The sequence below is a fragment of the Setaria italica genome, chromosome IV (assembly GCF_000263155.2).
Source record: "Setaria italica strain Yugu1 chromosome IV, Setaria_italica_v2.0, whole genome shotgun sequence".
Classification (NCBI taxonomy): domain Eukaryota; kingdom Viridiplantae; phylum Streptophyta; class Magnoliopsida; order Poales; family Poaceae; genus Setaria; species Setaria italica.
The window spans coordinates 5,532,344-5,558,499 of NC_028453.1; the positions used below are offsets into that span (position 1 = coordinate 5,532,344).

At 46.7% G+C, this 26,156-nt stretch overlaps 4 protein-coding genes across 4 annotated transcripts; 1 reads left to right on the plus strand and 3 right to left on the minus strand.

Moving 5' to 3' along the window:
- Positions 1-3,468: 3,468 nt before the first annotated feature.
- Positions 3,469-7,063, plus strand: LOC101757299. The gene is given in 3 exon segments (XM_004966695.3): positions 3,469-5,366; positions 5,369-6,311; positions 6,418-7,063. Coding segments are annotated over 3 exon segments (2,193 nt in total). The 5' UTR covers positions 3,469-4,611; the 3' UTR covers positions 6,913-7,063.
- LOC101778786 (ubiquinone biosynthesis O-methyltransferase, mitochondrial) lies at positions 6,990-12,195 on the minus strand. The gene is made up of 9 exons (XM_004964771.3): positions 11,770-12,195; positions 11,048-11,137; positions 10,582-10,660; positions 9,508-9,585; positions 9,317-9,365; positions 8,811-8,860; positions 8,175-8,324; positions 7,493-7,573; positions 6,990-7,409 (listed from the first exon to the last, which is right to left on the minus strand). Exons 1-9 carry the CDS (start codon positions 12,048-12,050, stop codon positions 7,266-7,268), a joined length of 1,002 nt encoding a protein of 333 aa, XP_004964828.1. The 5' UTR covers positions 12,051-12,195; the 3' UTR covers positions 6,990-7,265.
- A 390-nt stretch (positions 12,196-12,585) lies between these two features.
- Positions 12,586-17,160, minus strand: LOC101779592 (B-box zinc finger protein 22). The gene is made up of 3 exons (XM_004964773.4): positions 16,515-17,160; positions 13,928-14,530; positions 12,586-13,178 (listed from the first exon to the last, which is right to left on the minus strand). Exons 1-3 carry the CDS (start codon positions 16,731-16,733, stop codon positions 12,864-12,866), a joined length of 1,137 nt encoding a protein of 378 aa, XP_004964830.1. The 5' UTR covers positions 16,734-17,160; the 3' UTR covers positions 12,586-12,863.
- A 1,035-nt stretch (positions 17,161-18,195) lies between these two features.
- Positions 18,196-20,393, minus strand: LOC101779194 (profilin LP04). Its single transcript, XM_004964772.3, has 3 exons — positions 20,161-20,393; positions 19,076-19,213; positions 18,196-18,634 (listed from the first exon to the last, which is right to left on the minus strand). The coding sequence occupies exons 1-3, from the start codon at positions 20,281-20,283 to the stop codon at positions 18,500-18,502; spliced, it is 396 nt and encodes a 131-aa protein (XP_004964829.1). The 5' UTR covers positions 20,284-20,393; the 3' UTR covers positions 18,196-18,499.
- Between the last annotated feature and the right edge of the window lie 5,763 nt (positions 20,394-26,156).

The window sequence follows — 26,156 nt, forward strand, 5'->3', positions numbered from 1 at the left end:
AAACGATGGGGAGGGGGGGGGTGGTTGGGCGGGGCTGCCCGGGGCTGTCCCAACCAACGCCGCTCGCCGCCAACGCGGCACGCCGTGGCGCCGCCGCCTCCTGCATCCTCATCCTTCGTCGCCAAGACCTCGTAACCAGCTTGCCATGCTGAACTGACGAGACCAGGGGTTGGCTTTGGCTGAGCGAAGAAGCACGGAGCTCCCGGACTGACCTGAACGCCCATGGCCACCGCCCTGCTGCACCTTCCGGCGTTCGAATCATGGCGAGGCGCCGGCGGCGGCAGTGCACGCGACTCTCTCTCGAGCGCGCGGCGCGTCCCATCGTTCCGCGGGGGTTGCAGGCCTGTGGAAATCGATTGGCCTCGATGCCATGAAGGGGATCGACCTGCTTACGGCATCCCGGACCGGAGCAGTGCTACATCTGTGTTAATATTTAGTATTTTGGTTAGTATCGACGATGAGAACTCACTTGTAAATTGGACCAGCGTTACCTATCTCTTGATCTCTTTATTTTGATGTTTGTTTTCCTATCAACCACTTGAAAGTTAGAACTACCAGAATGTATGCCATAGACTTGCGAGGATGGAAGATGATGCCTTCAAAGGGAACTACTGCCACCTCTGATTTTTTGAAGCAACTGCCACCTCTCATTCGCTGGTTCTCCTTGGCTTCTCTTTGCTTTGGTGTCTCAGAAACCAACCATTTTTTGCCTTGATGACGATGAACCCATGCCGGTGCTTCATGCCAGGCCAGAAGTGATAAGATCAAGCGTAATAATCGATTTATTACGCTAACACCGCACAGTCCACAGGGCACACTGCCACACAGGTAGTGTTCACTCTTCAGCCTCCGCTTCTTCATCAGTCTTGTCATGCAGTTCTGGACTCCTGGTCCAACAAAAATTCCACTTCAGTTCTCCGATAGAGATCCACTCCACCGCTGCCACTCGCAACCCCGAGTCCCGACGGGGGGCCGGTCGGCGGCGGCTGAGATGCACGGGACCGGCTCGGAGGAGGCCTCCCGGCGCTTCAGAGGAGGCCGTAGGCTGCCTGAAAGCTGACATCGTTAGGAGCGAGGGCGGCCAAGCCGCCGGCGCAGGTACAGTCTCCATTCCTTTCCCAGCGTCGCGCCGGCGCGCCGCCTCGCCTTTGTCTTGCGCCTACACCAAAATGGCTAGCTAGGGGGAGTACTACTGCATAGATCACGATCCGTTAGCTTATAGTTTGTTCTGTAGGCTTCTACGGTAGATGTTCAGTGGGAAGGAGCATAGGAAGGGGATAAGGCCTTGCAATGAAGGAGCAACCGTCCTCATCTCTTCCAGGCTTCTAGCAGGCAGTTTCAAGAGTCCCCTCTCATCCAATCATCTTGCACCTAACATTTACAAATTTTGGTTGGCATATGTTTGTGAAGGACCTAAATCCTGATAACATGATGTGCATTTTAATCCTTTGCGTATGATTTTGTTGGACGACGTGTGGAGCGAAAGATAAATTTCCCCTTTCTTGCAGGAATTGAAGTGCTTCATGTCAAAATTCATGCCTTCCAAGCTCCAACACAGGGACCTAAGGCTTGTGATCACCTAAGGTAAAAGTGATGCGTAATACCCATTTGGAAGAAGTGGTGCCAATTATCGTTAAAAGATACTGCAAGCTACTGCTAGGTAGTGTTTGGTTCTGGGGTCGAAGTGGGTTGGGTTGGAGCCGACCCACTTCGACCTATGTTTGGTTGGAGAGGGTGGGGGTTAGGTCCAACCCAGTAGAGGAATATTCCTCGTAGATCCGGTTCATCCGATTCCTCAAAAAACAAGGAATCACCCCGACCCACTTGAACGGCGTCCGCGTCCGTTTCTTCTCGCGCTCGTCCGGCCGCGCACCCGACGGCGCCCTCCGCCCGCCCGTCACCGGTGCCGCCCTCCGCCGCCACCCTCCACTCGCGCCACCTGCCCAACACCGCCGCCGCCCTCCGCCCGCCCGATGCCGACGCGACGGGGAGGTGCGCCGGGTGAGCTCGAGCCCCGCCGCAGCCGGGCGAGCTCGGTGGGGGAGGAGGACCTCCGGTGGCGGGGATGAGGCGGCGCAGGGGGCGGACCGCTGGCGGCAGGGAGGAGGACCGCCGGCGCGAGCTCCCCTCGATGGGGAAGGACTTGCGGGGAAGAAGATGGAAGGTTAGGAAAAAAAAAGAGAGAGAGGTTGACAGGTGGGCCCCACTGCTGACAGGTGGGGTCCACAACTAACGGTGTTAAACAGATATCCATCCCAACTCACTCAACTAGCTTAACCAAACAAAAAATTGGGTCCAACCCATCCCTCCAATCAAACAAGAGATGGGTTGGCTCCAACCCAGAAAAGTGGGTCGGCTCCAACCCAACCCACATGGTTCCAAAACCAAACGGACCCCTACAAACAGATAAAAATGTGGCAAGATCATGCAAAGGTCCAAGCGTTAGGCGCTACAAAATTCATGCAAATGTAATTGCTTACATTGGTCAACATAATCAAAACAAAAGCTTCAAAACCAATGTTAAATTGCTTACATTGACATAATTGACACTCGCTCCCCTTCGGGAGATCTAGCTTGAACCGTGCGTGACTTCATTCAGTATATGTTACTGCCGCTGTTAGTTTGCGTTATTGTTTCCGTCTTCCTAAGCTAGAATGCAACAATACAGTACATTTTCTTCTGGATGCTCCAGATTCTCCATCATAGTGCACATCTCAGTGGTCATCATCCATCTAAATAACTGCCTTCTGTTCTGTCTTCGTAGAGAAATACCGGGATGGAGTCTGAGCGATGAATTCTAGGTGGTGTTTCCTTAGCTACCTGCTGAATTGCTCAAGAATCATAACTTTTTCGTACTGGGATGCAGTTACAGTTAAGGTGACCTATTTTCATTTTTAGCTAGACTAAATTTGAGTCTTATTTCTGTCGTCTGATATGGTCTATTTTTGGCAGTGTTACTGTTCTGAAAATAAAAATAGTTTCAAACCTTTGAGCCTGCCTACATTTGATCCATAGTTCGTGAAGGCAAGGTAAGGTAACAGTTATAAATTCTAATATATGCTTGCATGCTAAGATGTGTTCGATACCATATACCTAATCTCTCAAGGTTGTTTCATTTATTGAAAATTGTTAAGGATCTGACTACCATCCATTTTTGTTTTTAAGAAAGAGAAAAGTTTAGAACTTCAGATACATGCCACCTCAAATACTGCAATTTGGAGATATGATGTTACAAAATCTGGGTATAGAAGGGTCCCATTGTGAGGTTAACATGTCTGCACATATGCACCACATCGACCTATTTGCACCCTTCTTTCCAACCCCTCTTCCTGAAATCTCCACCCCATCCCATGGTTGCCTCACTTCCTCCCTCTAGCATGTGGGGGTCACAGAGGCACCACATTGAGCAGACACAGAAAGGCTCATGCTGCCCAGGTTGATAATGCTAAAGCACCTGACATCTACGTCTGAAATTGTCTTTATTTATTTCATATAGTACGAACTGCAGTAACCAAGCACTAAAAGTTTTGTGTCTCGTTTGAACATTTAGGATGAACATTTAGGACAGCAGCAAACAGTGGTATTTATAATGGTTAATAACTCTGCCAAAATAACAGCTATACAGTACGGGTGTATATCCAGGTGTCAGATTAACCAATCAACAATTTAGGCTTCAATCTGCTTTTGGCGCACCAAGCCCTAGTTCTTCTGCATTTGGTAAACTAATGCACCCACAAGGATCACCTGCTGATCACACATGAACACAGCCCTGAATTGGATCGGCAGCAAGCAGTCAATTCAGGGTATTACATGGAATCGCCATTGCGCTTGGTTTGAGGGAAACAGAGAACAGAATGCGAGTTCAGATGTGTGGACTTAATTAGATTCTCTTGGCTAAACTTGTTAGTGGGGATTGGGATTTTCCATGGGATGGGTAATGAAATTTGAGAGTTCAACTAACTGACTCAAACCTGACTTGCAACGCAACCTGATCAACAGATCCAACCAATACAAGGCCGACATGTTCCTTTCTTTAATTCTTTGTGCTTGCAGGCACATTAACGGACTCAACTATATACATACCATAAAAGCAACATCTTTACAATACAATGCCAATTATGTGAGTGGAAACTTTGTAGTGGCATTTATCTAAATTGCAATCTTTGCCGTGGCATGTATCTCGGTATTTAATAAACAAGGGGCCCGTGTTCCTTTGATTCGGACCATCCTGAATGTTGTTGCCATTTTATTTACGTCATCACAAACCTTAGAATTCTCTTGTTAATAAAACGGATCGATCTTAATGGATGGATTTTCACTTGTAATTAACTAATATAGGTATAGGTAGAAAAGAACGCGGTAGGCCTTATAAGACTAGGAAACTCTCTGCCTGGAAACAGCTGATCAGGCGGGCCTTTAGCTAGGAAACAAACGAATCGGACTTGGAATCCCTCCCGTAAACTTTTCTAATACGTATCTGTCTGTAGTTAAATAGCAATCTATTTCTATACCGATCCTTCCCGGGAAATTTTACGCACCTAATACCTTGTTGCAGTTTAAAATAGCAATCGGCCCTCGAGCCTCGTCTGTCGCGAACTTGTGATCTCTGCCATGTCGCTCGGCGGCGTCCTTCGGTTCCCGCGGCGAGGCCAATCCTCCTGTTTCCACCATTGGGAGTACCCGCCGGCGGTGGCGCCGCGCAGCACTGTGGAGGATATCATCCTGCAGGCGGTCGACCTGCTCCCCGTGGAAGAGATGCCCGTCCTCCTCAGGTGCGTTGTCGGCGGCGGCGGATGCTTGGGCGTCCTGGACCCCGTCTCCAACGTTGTCCTCAACGCGGTCTCCTACCTGGACCGCCTCGAGCGTCCTCCCGCGGAGGAGCTGGCACGCCGCGCCCTCTTGTCCGGTTACGAGCAGCAGAGGGAGGAGAGGCTGAACCAGATCCAGGAAAGCACCGACATGGCATCCTTCCGAAAGCAGTGGCTACAGTCCGCCTGCATCGAGGCCATGGATGGGCTCACCGAATTCATGGAGAACTACTTCCGCTACCTCAGCAGGGCGCAGGCGGCGCGGTACCTGAGGTTGGCCGCCATGGACCTCACTCTAGCCGTCCACCTCGTCCATCACGATCGCTTCGCCGCCCCGACGACCCAGCCTTGTGTCTTCTCCGACCTCAGCAACAACAGGATGCTTGCCGCTCTCAAGCTCGCCGCGCTCGAGATCAAGCTCTGGGCGCCCGTGGACGACCTCCTCCTGCTGGCCACTTCTCGGTACCCCCGCGACTTGCTCGAGGAGGCCACTGCGCCGCTGCTGCGGAGGCAAAAGCTCGGCGAGGTGACATCAACAAGCTGCTGCGCCTGATGCGGTGGCGGTCAAACGAGGAACTAGATTTTTCCGGCACCGGTGGTGATGCTAGTCCGCCTGTTGTGCACCTCACCGCCTTGCGGTGCCCCGAGGACATGGCATCCAGATTGTCTTGCTGCTTGCAGTCCATGTCTACGGTGCCCCGGCGCAGGCAGGGACCAGCGCCGACGAGCCAGCAGGGCGACTGCGAGTACATCCGGTGCCTCAGGCTGTGCCTGGTCGACACCACGCACGTCTTGTACTTGGAGGCGCTTGCACGGCTGCCAACGGCCACCGCCCGTCGGCACATCCGTGGCCTCATGTTGGCCGGCCACTGCTACGGCCTCCTGGACCCCGTCTCCAACATTATCCTCAACTCCATATGGTACGACATCACCTTCCCTCCACCTGCTGCTGCTGCTGCTGGAGGAGAGATCCTTGACAATCGCTGCTTGCTCCGTGTGGAGCGGCGCTCCCTGGATGGCCTAGTCGCCTTGGTCGGCGCCGCAGCTCTCCTCTCCGAGCACGAAGCCATCGAGTACCTTTGCTACGCGAGCTGTGACCTCTCCGACAACGACGTCCTGCAGACCGCTATGCTCGATGCACTGTCGTCGTCGTCGACTCAAGGCAACCTGCTGTTCGCCACAGCGGCGGAGGCCGCCAAGCACCCCCAACCCCTGGCTCTGGGGAAGTTCCTCGCGTCTATTGCGCCGGAGCAGCTGGATCGCTTGCGCTCCCTGCTGAAGCCCCGTACAACAACGGTGCTCTCCGGTACCAGCATCGAGGAGATCTACGAGCTGCTGCGTGGGTGGCATCCCTTCTCCCCCGCGTCGTCGTTGGTCCCCGAGCTGAGCCCCGAGGCCTCGAGGACGCTGGCGTCCAAGAAGGAAGCCTTCAACGAGCTGCTGCGCTTCATTCGCGGGGTGCTCGATGAGTTGCTACACCGCTATGCGGCATCCCATCCCAAGGTACGTATACGAATTCTTCGTTCTGCATTCTTGTACGTGTTGTGTGTGTTCATCTATATCACACCTCTTGCTAAGATGATTTTTGTGGATCATTGTTATACTACAGGAACCAAGGTACGATTTGGGTGTCGTCTGCGGCTTGGCAGTGGCTGATCGATGCTCACTTGGCGCGCCCTGCTACCACGTCAACTTCCTGGCCGCAAGCGCGATCCCCGACGACGACCACCAACACGGGGACCGCCGGCAAACGCTCTTCTTCGCGGAATTCGGGCGGCTCGGCACACGCCTGGACTACTCCATACGGGACCGCCGCCTGGACGAGTCGAAGCCGGCGTTCTGCCGCCCCGTGGCACTCTCTGCCCATCACCTTGGCCGTTGCTCCCTCTGCGAGGGCAGATCGAGCAGGATCCTGCACCCGGCGACGGGGAGCTACCACACCAACGCCGGCAAAGATGTCAATGGCGCGACAATACCGTTCCGGTACTGGAATAACACCTTCGGCCCTGGTCTTGAAGTCTCGGTCGGCGGCGAGCAGCTCCAGTCGGATTTCGTTTACTTCGATCAAAGGGCATCAGCTTTCAATCAATATTCAGACTCGTAACAAATGCTCTGGTGTCAGCTGCTTTCAGTATTCACACTTCAAGAGCAGAAACTGAGAAAACTCTTCTTGAGAAAACATGAGAAAACTGTCTGAATTGAGAAAACTGTCTGAAACATGCTCGTATTACAATCAATCAAACTGAACAGAGCTAGATCTACATGTTAGCGACTTGTCTTTCCTCAACTTCGCAAATGGGGCTTCCTCTCCACACCCCCCGAGGCAAAAACGAAAAACAACAGGGAAAATTCTCTTCTGCTATTTGGTTGCATACACAGCAGTAGTACTATTCAAGTGACTTGGTTGTCTTCAAAAAAAAATGCACGATAGCTCAAGGTCAATTAGTTTCTGTCCAACTATGATAACCTTGCTTCGGTGCCATCTGTTAACGGTGTTTCGCTTTTCTTGACGCCAAAAGCAATATAGTTCACACTGATATCATCTGACAGGGACCACTCTCCAGTCAATGGATTATAAACAAATCCTGCCATCTCTTCGACCTGGGGATAGATGCCCAGCTATCAGCAACATAACTTCATAAATAAATAAATAAATCAGCATGTTATCGTGATCGAAGACTTACAGAAACAGAAGCCTTTTGCAGCATTAGGGCAAGCTCCTTAGGGGTCACCAGTTTGGACCACTCATGTGTGCCTTTAGGAAGCTGCATAAGTACAAAACTCAGAATGCAAAATCAATCTTAAGCTGCACTAGTACTTCACCTTAAGCAAAACTATGCCAGTATAATTGTTGAAACGTCATAGCATAGAATGGTTCACTGAAGATTTCAACCGTTAGGCCCATTAATGGATCATGACCAAGGTAACAAAATCAGGAATCAGCCCAGAAACCGGAACTGGCCTGACCTTGATTTCAGAACAGTTACCGGTTTAATTCACAGGTTTTCTTCATTATATCATTAAGAAATCTCCAGTGAACCTGACAAATTTTGATTACACCGACTGGTTTATGGGTATAAGCCCCTAGTTCTGACAACACTGCAGGAGTAGCTAGCTACAAAGCAAGAGGCATTCTCTATATGTACGGTACGTAGAATCATTTGTTGGGAAGGAAATAACTGATTTGTTATAGCTCAAGTTCTTAAGAAGCATTAGCTGTCAGAAAAGGTTGGAACTGTAAGTTGCACTCTCAAAAGTCAAGACTTCACAAGCTAGCATATTTCTGCAACACAACGGGCTGCCCAACTATAAATTTGTCAATTTCAGGAAACGAAGCTAAAACATGAAAGAGGGCTACATACTAACCCATCTGAGGATATACTCAGCAGCAACTATTGCAGTGGCATATGCTCTCATTGACCGGTTGATTGTGGAAACCACAGTGGCACCATTAGGAACTGTCAAAGCCGAGAGAGACTCGCAGAACTCTAAAGGATTAGCAACATGCTCAATCACCTGTAAAATATACAAAGTTCAACCCATATTCCAGATCCAAAGTACATCAGTTAACAAAGCTGTACATCAAATAAGCCTGAAAAAAGGGCAGTGTGGCGTGATTTAAAGATTCTATTGTTCAGGATGAGCTCATATGCTAAATCTGTCATAGATTTCGTAAGTTTCTCATAGACCACTTATGTGTTGATGTACACACGGCACCAATATCCAGATGTACATGAAACAAATAGCATTACCTAACCTTATGACTGGACTTATACAAGAATAAACCACTAAATAATTAATGCATGCAAAAGTACTGACACCGTATGATCTATATTTCTAATAGATCAAACTCTCAATCAGAGAAAAGATAGCACAAATGGAAAGCTCTATGCAATAAAATAGAGAACCACCAAGGTATCTTTTTCAGTATCATTCAAACCAAGGCTCTTCCATACTTTTTTTAAGGAGGATAGATACTGATGGAACAAAAAATATGCGTACCTCAAGAGAAATTACAGCATCAAACAGCCTTTTCTCTTTTACCAGTTCCTCTGCATGTAAACAATTTTCATATAAGTTTTGCTTCAGTCATGGACTCATGGTCATAAGAAATATCAGGGGTCAATTAGTTAGATATCCAATTTGTTCTCTTGTTAAAACTAGAACGGTGATGCTCTTCCTTTATAGTATAGTTAATTCTAACATATACTTATCAATATTTTAACCACGTTAAGGATTAACAAAGTTTACAGAGAACAATCCACACCGTTTAATCCACATATGTGAACTAAGGACATCACTCTCCAAAAAATAGTTTACATCACACTACAGTGTCAATGGAAAGAACTGCCAGGGTCAATGCAGCAGCTCCTCTATCATTGTTCAGCAGAAATGAAGAAGGTAAATGCTGTTATACAACCATATAATGGAGGTACCCTTCAAAAGAATGTTGTTCAACATAATAATAATTTAGAGATCAGGAGGGAGGGAGGGAGGGAGGGAGGGACCAGCTGTTGTGCAGCAATACTCAATGGAACCAGTTGTCGGATCAGATGCCTGAGAACATAAGAACCAAGAATCATTGACTGAAGGAATACTTAAGTTACGAATATTGTGCTTAAGATCTAAAATTGACTCCCCAGAAAAAACAAACACATCTACATACACCTCATTTGCATGATCAAGAGTTTGCACATACCGCGTGGATACTTGCGATCTTTATATTCTTGTCAACAGCATCAATAGCAGTAACTGTAGCTCCCATCCGAGCAAGAGGCTGCCATCCAGCACGAAGATACAATTATGTTATTATTCTTTTCCAGATCCATCAAAAAATAAAGGGCAGAAGAAACGCCTCTTACAGTGCAATATTCTACTGGAAACACCCAAAAGGGATTATTGCATCACTTTTGAACAAATCTAGTTATCATATATTATGCCTGCTTTACAAATTTATTAAATTAATTAGCAATAGCAGTAGAATGTTCCTGAGCTGAATTAAAAAGCATTGATGTTTGCATCCTAAATCATAAAGCCATTTAAAAATGGAAATAAGGAACACTTTTCTGCATTTCTCCAAAGAGTAGGAACATAAATAACACAAAAAATTATTGAATTCCACATAAGTAAGCTTGACTCTGACTTTAGGATAGGCAAGATGAATGCTTTTGGAGTTTCATTAGTTTAAGAAAGTCAACTAAGTCAAAATGCCCATTGGTAAAAGATTATTATGTACATGTGACAATAATCTCAACCTGAATTTTTATCCAGCTTGCCCTCCATTCAAACAGATTTCAAATAAGTAACATTAAAGTTAAATTCTACCCCCAGCCTAAATCTGGAAATTACGTATGAAATTTAGACCAATCAGCAAGCCACAAAGAATTATATAATAACCCACATGAGTACATGTGAAAAGTCCTAATAATCCTATTCTACAAAGACATCCTCAAAAGGAGCAATGTTCATGCACGCATAAAATCAATCCACAAAGGGCTAACATCCAAGGTGGAAGGAGAGAACCTATTATCAACACCACCAACTCAATCTTTAAGTAGTATAAAGATATGGCTCTATTGCACAAAATAGGATCACAAATAAACCGATAAGCAAAAGGCCAACTAGTAGATATCACCATCCATTTCTATAATCTGTAACTATTGCCGAATGAGCCACACACTTATCCCTTCATAAAAAATAACTGTCCTTTTACTACATTAAGTGCCAGAAGGTAATGATTCACATAAATGGTTGACGGAGAGAAGCTTTCAACCTCTGACAGAATGCCACCTCCACATCCAACATCAATAACTTTGAGACCTTCGAGTGGCTTAGATGAATATGAATCCCTCCTGGACGTACGAATATGCACACTTCCGCAGTTAGCTAAAATGAACAAATTAATAGTATGTATTGCTTCTTAAGATGTATCACTTTATAGTCCAAACAAAAAAGTTGTAGCCAAAACATACTACAGCAGAGTAATTCACTAGCTCAGTCAAGAAACCAATCCAATATAAAGGCACTGCCTATGTAAACCAGGAACACCATGAGAGGAGATTCTATTCACAAGCAGCATGAAATAATCAACTTTTGTCTTCAAGATGGTAAGATGTGCCACAAAGGAAACATTATTGCCAATATATATACTGTGGCAGTATACTTCATGTACATTTATTTTGGCGGTTCATTCTGGTATCAGAAAAAAATGAATAAGCTCAAGGGGTGTGGAAATGTACCTGAAATGCCTACAAAGTGTGGAGCGGATAAAAGACAGTCGGGTTGGATTCATCAAATGCAAAGGTTTGAATGGGCCGTTTGAATCCCACCTGTTTATTGCAGAAATAGCACCGTCATCAATAAGCAATAACATGCAAAGGGGATACTTGTAGTTCCTACCAGTTTTAGCATTCCTTTTGCGATCTAGAACAATCTACAGTGTTAGCTGAACAGTCCCATCTCACTCAAGTGTAATTTGCATGTTTCCTTGAAAGTAGCTTGCAGTATTCACAAACATGTGTGCCGATTCAACAACACTGACTATAGATAGTATCATCGTCCCAAAGGCAGCAAATAAATGAAGGATGGCACAGATGTTGGTATTCCTGGTTCTCTTCATTTAGAACTTTATTTGAACCATTTCATGGCTGCATGTGAGAACCAAAATCTAGTTACAGTTGCCATGCCAATAGCAATCTCACACAGTGTCCATCACAGCGGGAGACCTTCTCCCTAAATCTGATGAGAAAGGTTCTATTCAAAGGCCAACTAGTCTGTCAAACTCCAGTGCTTGGTTCTCATGCTACAGGACCTGTTCACCACCATCCTTAAATACACACGCGTACGGGGGCAAACATGCCGTCGACCAAGCAAACACCCGCTCAAAATTTCATCAAAGCATTTAGGAGAAGCACGGGAGTTCGTCGTGCAGGCAAAAAGGAGGGAGGGATCTCACTCTCACCAGGTCTCCGCGATGGCGGCGAACTTGGCGACCTCGGCGGGGTTCAGCGACGAGACGCTGGGACCGCCTCCGCCCGGCCGCGACGGACCACGAGGCGGAGATGGAGGAGGCGGCGGCGGCGGTTGCGGCGGGGCCGAGGAGGAGGCAACGGAGGCGTGACGGCGCCATTGAAGAAGGAGGGCCTGGGGAGGCGAGTGGCTGGGGTTCGGGATTTGTGCCCCGCCGTGGCGTGTGGAGGCGGAGGAGAGGAGGGCGCGGCGGAGGGCCACGCGGCGGAGCATCGTGCGCGGCGCTTCCCGCGGCTTCCGGAGCACCGGCGGATTCACTATTCAGAGGTTTTGGACGACGGTGTGGACAAAATCGGGTTTCCCTTGCTACAAGCGTCGGCCGCAACCCGCAAATCACACGAACCATTGGGTGGGCAATCGAACGGCTCAGGTAAGATAAAAAGTTGCCCGAAGTCAAGGTTTTTTTTTTTTGCTAGAACTAGAAAATGCGTATGCCACATTTGCAACCACGCAAGAATTTCTCCAAATTTTGAAAACTAAACTAATATCTGTAAATTTTCATCATTTTCACAGACTGTATTTAGCACAGTATAAACTTTTGAATTTTAGACGAATTGTTGTAATTTGCAGGGGAAAAAACGATGGACACGTAAAAGGAGTAGCTGCGTACAAAAACTTGCTTTGAATTCTCGACCAAATCATTTTCATCCAAACTGATTACCAGCAAGGCAGCAAGAGTACCGGCAAAACTGAGCATTCCCTGATGACCGGTGTCCCTTTCAACCAAAACCGAAAAGGGAGCAGAAACTTGGAGAAAGAACTTCATGCGCCACTAATTATGATGTTACTGGTGCTCCTCTTTATTTCGCTATATACACAAACTACAATTCGCTAGTGAAGCTCGAATCTTTGGAACATGAACAACATTGAGGCATTACAACACACTTTAAACCTGGCTACTGAATAATTGGGTTGAACTTGGAATGATCACCCAGTCCTGATGTTTTTTCGTCATTTGGCCCAGCAAAGAGGCCTTGCTCAAGATGCCTAAAATAGACAAGTGGTTTCTAGTGCTCTTGTTGTCACTCAATACTGTCTCCTCGGGCGCTTGAAACCACAAGGTACAGCGAATTGATTTTGAGAGCCCTGGAGGGAGGAGATTTCAGGAACGAACATGGTGCTGTCATATGCAGGGAAGTGCAAATTCCCATGCCAATTGAGTCCCGAGGCTGTTGGTGGCGAGGGAACCTCGGGTACTGTCCATGAATTCTCAGGTACTCGGCTCATATATTCATCGTTGACCAATCCAGGCACCTGGCCTAATAGTTCCTCAGCAACAAAGCCTTCAGCTAGACGGCATTGTGGAGATCCCCCAGCACTCCCCAGCTTAGCATTGTCACTCTGTAAAACCAGAAATTGACAGAAAAAGATTAGTGTCAGCATACAACAGTTTGTCCAGTAAGAAGATGCATTTAATAGTCTGGCTTTCAAGGATTTCAAGTGAACTGCCATGGTGGACGGTTAACTAGGGCCACAACATGAGTGAACAAATGTATGCTACGCCATCCTTCCCAAATTATGGTACATAGCTTTTGCTATGCACCAAGATATACGCTATATCTACATACAAAGTAAAATCGGAGTATGCATCTAAAAAAAGCTAAACGACCTATAATTTGGAACAGAGGGAGTACATCAAAACCTTGACCTTCATCATGTCACAATACACTCAGCCTAGACAATAACAAAGAGCCAGTCTTCTTCACTAGAGTAACAGTCAACAAATCTAGTGACTAAACCTAGCAGTTGGTAGCACAAGTCTGAAACTTATAGGTTCACCATCAGCTAATTATTAAAAGGCCAGATTAAGCTTCAAAACAATCTCGTGCATTAATGTTCTTCAAATAAATGACAGAAAGAATGTCACTCTTAAGCTCTTAAACATGGTTACAACAACAATCTGTAAAAGGTTCTATATTTAAATGCACCAAGCTAATCAACCATTGACAATGGAATAATGAAATTTTTGTATCATGGAAACAATAAATGCTCTCTATCTTCATCTGCAATCCAAAAAAAATTGACCAGAAGATTATAACGACATTGAGAGACGAGAGGCAAAACAGGAAGTGTATAATATGGTAACTTGCCTTAGAAGAACCATGCTCCACAAAGCTGAAGTTGGGACTATATTCTGAGTTATTGAAGAACTCATCCACAGGCCAGTCTGGTAGGCTATCTGACCCATTGCCACCTGAGAATGGCAAGTTGTAGGCTCGATCACTATCACTGTTAATTTGGTTGGAGAAGGCTGTGGTCTGGCTAGATTGCAGAAGTGTTGGACTTTCCTCTGACATGTATTTAGGCGGAGATTCTACTGATTGAATTGCACTATTGTGCATCGTCCAATCAACCACTCCTGTCTTGGCCGTTGGAACAGAATTCTGTCGTGCATAGCCTCCATTTGTTACATTTTTGCTGGGAACAGAAGCACTGCCTTCACCTGAAAATTGAACCGTTGGGCTTCTCCTTGGCAGATGTTTTGCTGGTTGATGTACCGACCCACCAGCGGCATTAACATGCTTATCAGCAATAGGTGGAACTGGATCGGCAGGATCAAGGCCCACCTGAACTCCAGTTAGCAGGAATCTCTGATGCACCGAAACAAATGAATTTACTGTGTGTATAGCAACATCACAATCTCTACAAAGTAGTGCACGATCCTCTAGGCAGAAGAAGTATCCAGAAGCCTCCTGCAATAAGGATAAACATGAGAAATCTCTTGCAGTAGAAAACAGTAGAACACAAAGAAAATTATGATGCAGCAGCTAAGTACATCATACAGTCATTATAATATCCAATTATCCAAATCAAAATTATCCAGACTGGATCATAGCTCAAACAACTAAAATAGTAAAATATAGTTGACTCAACATTCATATGGTGATTCAATCCTCATAAGCACAACAGGCTATGAAGTAAAAGGCACCCAACAAGAACCCTTAAGTATTATCTACGATTCAAAAGGCAAGGTAAAAATTTTAAGTCATTCTTCATGGACATATTCATCATCATCTCCTGGACCATCATAAATGTCGATCCCAGTAACAATTACATTGTGGCCTAACAAAGCTACCCAAGAGGCCTGGACCATTTCTAGTCCACATTTTCCTCTATCAGGAACTACCGGATTGAATGCTTATCCATTTCATCGAAACAAGGGTGGAAATGCAAACTGAGACTGCATGTGCATGCACATGCTCAGTAACCCAGGCAGTATCGCGAAGCAGGCATGCTCATACATGGACCCATGCAGGACAGCATGATCAACTCTAGTCGACATTAATAATTCCCCTCCCTATTATTAATGCATTTTTATGCTTGTATATAAGTTTTTCCTTTTGTTGGTGGCTCATATGGGTTTCATCTCTACCCTGACCCAACTTGCTTGGGATTAAAAGGGCTTTGTTGCTGCTGCTGATGGTTACAAACTGATGTGTGTAAACTTTAAAGCATTAAAAAATTGATGCATCAATGAAGTATTAGACTGCTTTTCTTAAAGTAAGCAATTACCAGAATAGAGGTATATGTAAATTGTATTGGGACATGATCAAAGAAGTAACAAAATGAGAGCTTCAGTCTACAATAACTTTCATCTTCGAGCACAACCTCTCCATAGCATTAATTCAACCACAAGTAAGGGCACATCATTCCCTGGTTTGTTCATTTGAATTTATAATTAACTACTCTGTGCAAATATGTCCCAAGAGATAATTTGCAGTGCTCTCTCAATCAACAATTACACCTTCTAATATTAGATTATCATGGACGGGAACTTAATCCCCTTTGACTGCAGCCTGCGGGAAGATAAGTTTGACCAACTATAGAGCAAATGCATAAGCCCCTTTGCCTCTGCTTCTTCACCAAGCATCACGCACTAGCACTAGCATATCACCACAATTAACAATTTATACCACCAGAACGCAACCTATCACTTCCAAGGTCAATTTGAATGAAAAGTTACCAATGAGCATCTAAGCCACAAATGAAACCAAATGGTAGTGAAGGATCTTGGAGTATGTGGAATTAATAAGCGAAACACATAACACCAGGGTTTCTACTTATAAATGTTCGGCGCCACATCACTAGCTAATGAATTGTTTAGTGCAATAATCATGTGTCAGTTTGAAATTTCTCTGTATAAAGGAATGGATATGTGATTATTTGGGTCCCCAGGAGTGGCACACCATTACAGTAGCCAAGCCAGTCTCTTCATAATTATAAATCCTAGAGGAACAGAGGCAGATCACATCATGATACCTTTCTTGGGATAAGGAAAGCCTCTGGGAGCTAGAAATGAACTCACTGTTCTCCAATTACGGTCAGATCATAAACGTATATGACATAGCAGTTGCGCCTAGCACTTTGCATTCCAAGGGAAGCTAGGCAGTTTGCTACAGATTGAAGCATCAACAGGAGCTTTGCTTCTACCGCGTATTCAATCATTCAATTCACTAACCAAATCGTCTAGCTAAGCTGTACACTGATGGCTTCGAATCAGTTCCAAATTCCCTGCCAGCTAGTTCCAAATTTTCCTGCATACCAGCTACTGCGCGGCAACTCCAAACCACCCACCCACCCACCCAACTGAGCAACAGTCCAACAGAAATGAAGGGACCCCAATCAAGAGCTACAGGAACGGAGGAACAGGACCCCGGGTGGGAGGGGGGGACTGACCTGGCAGATGTCGCACTTGGGCACGGCGGGCGCCGCCGCTGCGGCCGTGGGCCCGGCGGCGGCGTCGGCGTCCGAGAGGAGCGGCACCCGCTGGTGCTTCCCGGCGAGCTTGTTGGCGGCGTGCACCTCCTCGTCGCAGGCGGCGCAGAGCGCCGCCTCGTCCGCGCAGCACAGCACCCGCGCCTCCGCGGCCCCGCACGCGTTGCACTGGATCTTCATCCCCCGCTCCCGCTAGGGTTTTAGAGGAAGAAGCAGAAGAAGAGGGCGGCGGCGGCGACGACGGCGAGGGGGATTCGGCTGGATGGGATTGGTTGGATCGGGCTCGGCTTTAAGCGAGGGGGGAGGAGGGGGATACGGTTGCGAGGTGCGAGTGCGCCGCTGCGTTGATTGGATGCGGTGCGTAGCGCGCTTTGTTTAATCCCGTGGTGGGGTGTGGTTGCTTTCGGTGGCGGGCTGGTGAAGTGGTGAGCAAGAGGAGGGGGTCGGGGGGACGAGGAGAAGGAGACGAGCGGTGGTCAAAGCGCACGCAGAGGCGGGGGAGGCGTCAGCTAGCCGAGGCTGCTGGGCGGGGCGGACTGCAGTGCAGAGGAGTGGGCGGAGGCGCTACGCCTCCGCGTCCCGCGCGATGTCGGCACGTTGCTCCCGGCCGGCGGCCGACGCCGACCTGCACCTGCCGGCGTCTGCGCCAAATTTCGCCTTTTTTCCGGCGTCTTTCGTGATCTTTCCAGGGCGCAAGTGGCATCATAAAAATCTGAATTTCACGATCTTTTTAGGTCCCAAGTGGTCAAGTGGAAGTGGTTACAGAAAATGCATACAAGAGTCATGTCATTAGCTCTACGACGATGGGCAATCGATGTCAAACAAAATGTAAGGTCGACAAGAGCTAGCACAGATACAGCACTTCTAGGTGCCTTTTAAAATCTGTCAAAAGTTTTTCTAGAGATTGTATTACATAGGTGCAACAGTTACACGCTTACTAACACAAATGCTGTTGCTGAATTTGTTCCGTCGATGACTAGTCCAATTCCAACGACCTTAAGCCAGCTCAAGCGTAGACGCGCGCTTTGCAGAAAAAACGGCGGGATTAGCACGTGACCACGAGGGGCAATCATGCGTTCCATTCATAATTTCCTGGACAAAATAATAGAAGGCGTTCTCTTTCATATCACGGGATAACAAGATAAACAAACGCTGTTGCTGAATCTGAATGTGCATAATTTTTGCTATGCACCTGGATAGTGTATGTCCAAATGCATAATACTCCCTCCGTCACAAATTACAATTTATTTTGACTTTTCTAGATACATCACTTTTGCTACGTATCTATTCTACATCACTTTTGCTACGTATCTATTCTAGATACATCACTTTTGCTACGTATCTAGATATATACATATGTCAGGTGCATAGCAAAAATAACGTATCTACAAAAACTAAAATGAATTGTAATTTGGATCGGACGGAATAATATCTATAGTAATATCTTTAAAACTAAAAAAGCTAAAACACTCTACAATTTGAAACGAAGGAAGTGCGATATCTCAATTTCACAACAGAACTATACTATTGCAATAACATTTTTCTTCCTTTTTCTAACTGATCACTGTTCTAGTGCAACTAGAGCACCGTGCACCGATGAGAGCGAGCGAAAATCGACTACGGGAAGAAGAACAATCCAACAGAAAGCCAGGGCCATTCAGTAAAATGCATTCATCTCCATAAAGCAGCAGAGTCCACAAGTACCATGACCAGGGAAATGTACATTACTCAGTGAAACAGCAGCTGAGTTTGATATGACGCGAGGCCAAACATAAACCCCAATTCAAATCCTTTTCCCAACATTGTTACCAACCAACAAACCCAAGCTAATTATTCACTGCATGCATATAATGCGATATGCCAAGTAGATGCGCAAGCCCACAGATTACTGAACCAAATGAGGTGCAAACTTAAGTGCCAAATGACCAAAATAGCATATGACAAACTTAGAAACCCTGCTCGAGCAGGTAATCACCGAGCCTCTCCACCACCATATTGCATTGCCCTGGAGTCATTGGCTCATCATAGATACCAATAATCAAGGCCAAGGTGGTCTTCTTGACAGTGATGCCTCCAGTGCCCTGCAAGGAATATGAAAACAACAGGGGTAAATCAAAGAGCAATGTAAGGTGTGTGTTTTTTACATGTTTACTGAGATCTGGAAGTGAAGTGTGAATATTTCTTATATCACAGGAGATACCACTCCAGAGTAGATTGGATATCCAGTAGGGTGACAGTCTAAGGATTCATTTGCTTAGTTAATGGCTGCAGCCCTGATTTACCGACAACAAATGGAACCACAAAATGCATAGACCATGAACATGAAAAGCAACATGCTCATGCATCCAGGGCATATCTGATACAATATATCCTTCTTTAATACTTCTACAAGTTGATCCATATCAGATTAAGAACTATGGCATTGGACATATGAATTGAGTTTTTTTGGGTAAAATTAACACAAGCATACACAAAGGCAGAAAGCATTGCTGATATCATAGACAATCTGTTCCAAACTGTACCTTCTTTCCTCGGATGACAGCACCAGGTTCACCTTGGATCACCATGTATTTTGTGCCTCCAAGGAAAAGACCAGTTGGTGCAAGAGTACCAGGTTCGTCAAAGTCCTTCATGATGGCAACAATCTCCTCAGGCTTGTACTGCAACAAGAAGAAGGAAACATGAACATGAGAACACAGGGATAAGAGAATGCGGGAAAAAAAACAGAGAGATAGATATTGTGAACCCAAGGATGTAACAATTGATGATACTAAGACACCCTACATATAAGGATACCATTGTAAATTCAGTCTCTGCTGGTGAGCGAATGTTCAAAGCATCACACAGCCGAAGTGCATGAAAACACCATGATGAAGCCAACTGGCTAAGTATAGCAAGATCTTTTGCAAACTACACGATTTCCTTGGCTAGGCACTAGACCTATGGAACAATGCAGGCCACAAGGTGTGATCAAACATGCGACACAAAACACTAATTTCCCAAGTGAAAGCTACTTTTGAATTTAACTGGTCACACGAGAGGGGCATCAGAGCAGCAAGCGAATCATCATCTAATGAAAGCTAAAACTATGTACTTCTAGTCACAGTTGACACTATGTAGGCTGAAACTTATGCTGCGTGCAGTCTTTGGTGGGCCTCTAGCAGCCACTCTCTGATTTTACATGTAAATCGATTGCTCCAAGCTTGCTGTCGGGCCAATTCGACTTCTGACAATAGCATAATTTCATGAGTTGAATAAAGTCTAATAGAGCGACCAACCGGATCAATTTCATACGCCAACGAACACAATCCTGCCATCCCTAAATCTACTACACACACATCATCAAGCTTAAACTCAACTATATTCACATCAAACGCCCACGGAAGCACCAGCAGCAGCAACCACTGAACCACGATGAGGAGGACTTGGATCCACATCTCCCCTATGAGGCCAAGATCCGGACCTCCCCTGCCCCCGATCCGGCCGGTGCCCGCGGCGAGCAGATGGCGGCGGGGGCAGATCTAGAGTCTCTCGGATCTAGATCAGCGCAGGAGCAGAAAACAGAGCTGACAAGTAGAGCGGGCAGAGATAAAGGGGAGAGAGGTACCTGGGGGAAGGTCGGGGACTGCGCCCAGACGCTGCCGTCGTGGCCGATGATGGCGGCGGCGGTGAGGTGCTGGCCGTCGATCTCGCACAGCAGGTGGTCGTCGACGTACGCCTGCCACGACATCTTGCTCCGCGCTCTCTCCTCCTGCTCCTGCTCCGGCGACGACTTCGCTTCGCTGCTTCGGTCTGCTTGGTTCGCACGCGGTCTCTCGGCTGGACGGCTGGGCTCGGCTGGGTGGGGAATATATCGGTTGCGTGTGGGCGACTAGCGTGAGGGCGAGGCCGGGGAATGGAACCCTACTTTTTCACCACTTTTCTTTTGTTTTTCCTTTTTTCTTTTTTATTGTAATTTAGTATTTTGCTGCTTATAGATTTCTAAAAAATGGGAAATGTGGGTATGGTACAGGGCGTGCTAGGGGTAAAATAGAATTTTGTTTATTTACATCTGAGTGAATAATTTTTATGTATTTACTATGGATGTTTGGCTGTTGGACTTCAAATTGCAATCCAACGATGTTGGGTGTTCTCGCTCCAAACAATCTTATTATTTCCCATATTGTTTCTCTCACGCCCTGGATGTAGATATTGGAGCTTGTAATTCGGAATTGGTACCGAGAGCCTCCAATACAACTGCTTGGATAGGTCTAAGAATTGGCATTGGAAACACAGTCAAAATACCCAGTGGTATTGGAGCTCATACCGCACCCCCTCGCATAATTCTGACCCTTCCCCCTCAGCATTCATCCACAATCCCCCGTCGTCTCTCTCTCTTGGGTTCTCGTATCCCCGTCTCTCTCTCTCGTTTGCTTTCCTACATCACCGGCCTCCTCCATAGCACCGCCCTTCGTCCCTCCGTCATGTCGCCCCTCCACCACCGAGTCCGGCGCCGGCGCGCCGCTCCCCTCCGCCCCCAATTCTGGCGCCACTCCCCTCCGCCTCTGTCCCCGAGTTCGGCGCAGGCGCGCCGCTCACCTCCAACCCGATTCTGGCGCCAGTGAGCCACTCACCTCCGCCCCCGATTCCAGCGCCACTCCCCTCCGTTCCCGAGTCCGGCGGCCCTCCGATGTTGTGGATCAGGGAGGGGTGCCACCACTCTCCTCTTCATGGGCGGTGATGGTGGCCATGCCTCTGGCTCCATGGATGGCGGTTCTCGATGATGGTGTGGCCTCCTCTTGCTTCACGAGCTGGAGGTGGGCGGCGGCCAGAGAACCCTGTGCGCGGTGCGGTGCGGCGGTGGTGGATAAGCGGAGCAAATACCAATTCTTGCTTTTGTACATCCAAACAGAAAATCGAATTGAGTTCTTTCTTAAGATTCCAAACGCCAATGCAATGACATCCAAACAACAGAATTGGAATTGCATCTCATTTCAATACCATGGATGATATGGTATTGAACCCAATTCAATTTTATGCCCTTCAATATCAATATCCAACGGAACCTTACATATGAAAATGAACAGGACAAAGATTATATTTTTTTCTACATTTTATATTTCTCGTGTCGCTATATATTGTTTTTACTACCTTGCCAGCTTCCGTTTCAATTATTTAAGAATGAGTTTTGATGCGTGAAGTCGTGAACTGCTAAATTGTGTCTATGTGAGCAAGCTAGTGAATGTGCGTGCACGCTTAAATGTTTAAATGAGTTTAGCTTGCAGCTTACTTAAGAGTTATGAACCGTGGTTATTATTGTGTTATACATTGTGTTATATTTGGTTATATATGACTCTTTTCTATGGGTCTTTTTTCCTTTATCCGCGTGATGGTTATCTATTCATTTCAATTTTATTCTTTTTACATCCTATTAATATCATGCTTGTTTTCGTTTCCACTCATCATTTTCATCCTCAAGACAAAAAAATGGAAGAGGGTTTCCTCAACCACTTTTGTTCTTTTTCACCCCTTGTACGACTCACCTCCTGCTATCTTCATCGGTCCCAACTAAAAACACCATTAACCTCCCTCTACCAACACTAATCAATGTACTCCTTCATAGCCACCATCACTTAGGGTGTGATTGGTTGCAAAGGGGTGAGGCATACAGGATGGAGGGGTGGTACCAGCCAACGGGAGGTGGGATGGCCTGATGCACTTACGTTAGTTTGGTTGCACATTGTCGTCGTCCTGAATGAGTCAAGTTGCTGTTTGGTTAAACTGGATGGACTATTTTCGTATATGAGTTGGCACAAGAAGTCTTGTTTGGTAGGATGAATGGCAGATGTTCAGAACACCTCATGATCATTTTGGTGAGGTTACCACCAATGCTGAGTAGCATGAGCAAAAAAAATGATTCAATTGCAAGGTGTAGTATGATCAAAAAAATTGTGGTAGAGTAAAGGTTGGCCTCATTTTTTTCATCATCCCCTGACCTTGAGCTTGGAGCATTAGTGACCAGAACTCCAAATAAATCGCAACAAGCAAATTTTCAGACAAGAAATAGAAATATGATGAGCAACACAGGAACAAACAATATCCCAGTACCTCACAAGCTGAAGGTTATCAGATGTTACCTAGCAAGATCACTGGGCAAAAATTGAATCATCACATGCATATGATCTTACCTTGAATACCAGTTCATTGACAACCACAAGAAAGAACAAACAAGCAAATAAGAAATCATCAACCACAACAAAGAAATAATAGGTCCATCACAACCACAAGTTCAGGTGTTCATGTCTACACCTCACAACCTCCTCCTCATTTCCTGAGGATCACACATCCATCACCATGTGTCCTATGCTATAAAAATATATGCAGCCTTGGACAGACTTCAAATGGTGTCTCTATCATCACCAATAGTGGTTAGTGCTAACCCCGAAGGTCAGACTATAGCATGGACAATTAGTATGGCTACTTGCAAAAGCAAAGAGATGGCATCTAGGAGAAGTAGGCTTGGCTCAGGTAGGTCCTGAGCCACAGGATTCTACGGGCTTCTGTCATCTGAATAAAGCACAGGCCTTCTGCTTTGTTCTTGAGCAGGTAGACAAGGGTACACATGAGTGCGTCATGTGAGTACCCAAGGCAAGCCATGACACAGCCATACAGATCTTCATGGACTTCATTATGCTGAGGAACCTTGAGGGCATCTGCAACAGAGGTAACAACTACAGTCATACGATGCATCAATTGGTATTCTTCCTCACACAACTTCCTCCTTTTACCACATCTTTCTTCCTTGTCTTTGTCATCACTACCTTTTGAGTTGTCCACCCCATTGGATGCTTCAATTGGTTTGCCAGAATCAGCTTCAGTCCCACCTAAGTCAATGGTCTCTGATCTAACATCTTCCTCAAGGTGGCCAAGGTCAGTTGGTACTCAAGGTGGCCAAGGTCAGTTGGTACACCTAAGGGTTCATTGGAACCCATGACAAATCTACCTGTAGCCTAGCTAGATCCAAATATGGCCTTTATCTGAACATAGTTCTCAATAGGGGTGTTCAAGAACTTGACATCAACAGGGTGATCCTAGTTGTGCAAACAGATAGACATATGGTATAACAGTTAGACAAAGGGCAACAATTACACATAATAGTTAGACATATATGGTTGTGGTCTAACCTTGGTATGGCCGATCAGATGCTTTTCCTCAAGGACTATCGTGTGATACTTCTCATTTCACAAAGTACCACTAGGATCCTTGAGACTAACAATCTTAACCCACCTCTAGTGCTATTTGCGCAGGTGGTTGTAAATCTGGTTAGCGGTGACATTGACCTGAGAAAATTCAGAAACCATCCTAGCAACTTGCCTAACATGAACCTCCTTGAAACCTTTGTCAGTTATCACCCCTTGCCCAGCCAGATCATGAAACCTCCTAAGCATGAAGGCAGACTAAACACTGATCCACTACATTGGCCCCCCAACCTAGGCTCCATTGGGTGGAGGGGCTACTAGGTTGGCTTCCTCCCCAGCTGCCACCCCACCGTGAGCTCCAACCTCATTAACAACACCAACAACATTGGCCACAAGTTCCTCACCCATTTCCTAACCACAATTAGAATACTAATCATATCCTGTAATACCTGCCATTTTAGTCATCAAAGTGACTCTGAAGAAATGGAAGCAATTCGTGAATAAAAGAAGAAGAAATTGGCCAAAAATCAAATTCGGGTCAAATTTGACCCGAAATTTGATTTTTGAATTTGAAAATTCAGAAAAATTCGGCAAAAATATGGAATGAAGGTGTAAGGGTGATTAGAACTTAAAGATCAAGAATTGGGATAAGATTTGATCCTAAATACCTCAAAAGAATCAAAGAAAGAAAATGGAAATTCAAAGTTACTGTTTACCGTCCGACAATATGAAATTCAGAAAAACAGCCGAGAGTCCATTTTCAAAATTGATTTCTGTTGAATTTTTCAAATAAGTGGATCCAAACAACTATACCATATTAAAGTATGGACTTTGGACAAGTATATTTAGGTGTTGTTGATCAGGAACAGTAAGGAGAACAAATTCAAATTTAAGCTCAAAGTCAGCACATTGTCACGGGTTGACTGTCTTGCTGAAAATGGCTAAGTCTGAAACAGCAGTATGTAGGCAAGTTTGGAGCCAATTTCAGCAAAATCTAGTGCAAGGGGTATAAGTGATTATGGGCAAAATGGAGTCCTTGGATGTTGTAGAACACAATTGGGAAGAAGTTGGACTACAAAAAGAGGATTTGGACCACCGAAATGATTCACTAAGTTGGGCAAATGACCACATTGAGTGACTGACGAAACTGAATGGAAGGATAGAAGGGTTCAGTCATTTGCCCGAGAAAAATTCAAATTTGAAGACTTTTGGATGCTTATCTCGGGCAAAGGTTTAAATATGAATTGAAAAGCTCAAGATTATCTACAACTTTGGTTAAGACACATATGCACCGTCGGATTGGAAATCGACCGTGATTTGGGTCTGAAGTTCGGGCGTCAGAAAAACAAGAAAGGGGGGATGACAGAGTTGCGCCCGACGTGTCGCCGCCGCCGTCCTCAGTCGCCCGCTAGCGCGGCAGCTACGCCACCTTCTTACCACGCAAGCCTACGAGTAGGCCACGGTGTCGTTCATGCGCGCGGTGAAAGCCTTGAATATCTACCGCTCCCGCGCCGCCCGTTTACCGCCGTTCTTTTATCGCCGCCACTCCTTCTGTCAAACCGCCGCCGCCCAGCAAAATTCTCCCACCACACCGCAGCTCCCGTCGATTCCTCTCGCCCACTCCTCCACAGACACCCCAGCTACACTCTAGTCGAGTTGTTGTCCAATATCTTTGCCGGAGTAACCGTGCTCGCCGTTGTTCCCGTCCGCCATCGCCGCACCTCCTGCTCACGGTGAGAACCCCCTTGCGCTTGCTCTCTTCCTTCTTGGGTAGTCGTAGGCAGGTCCTTGGGATGCTAGGAAGCTGTAGAGGGAGTCGTTGGGGTAGGTTGCGCCATCGTCGTGCGTGGCCGCGACCGGCCGTAGGTGCCGCCGCCCGCCGCCGTGGAGGGAGTGGCTCCGGCCATCTCACGAGGAGCTGTCGCCGCGCACGGGTGCGCTAGGGCATGGGGATGCTTCCCCGGCCTAGCCCCATCGCCGGTAGGGCGCCGGCCGGCGAGCCGCACCGCCCCCTGTCGCGCGCAGGATTTTGGCGGGAGGAAGAAAAAGGCGCTGGAGCCTCGGGCCCGCGCGTCAGTGGAGAAGAGGAGGAAAGGAAGCAGGCCGGCCGGGCGCGGGCATCAGTTGGGCCGGCGCTCCGGAGGCCTAGGGAGCCGGTGTTGGTCGGCTGTGGGAGAAAACGGCCGGAGGCCCAGAGATCCAGCAGGCCGGCGTGTGGAAAAAGAGAAAAAGAAAAATGGGCCGTTGGGCCGTCACCGGTGAAAAGAGAAGAAGAGGAGAGAAAAATCAGCCCAGTAGGGCCCGGCCGGGGGAGAAATAGGCCGGCGGGTAGGATGAATAGGAAAAGGGTGGGTCCGCACCCCGGGCCCAGTGCAAGTGAGAGAGGGTAGAGTAGGGTCGCGTGAGAAAAGTTGCCGGGGGTGTT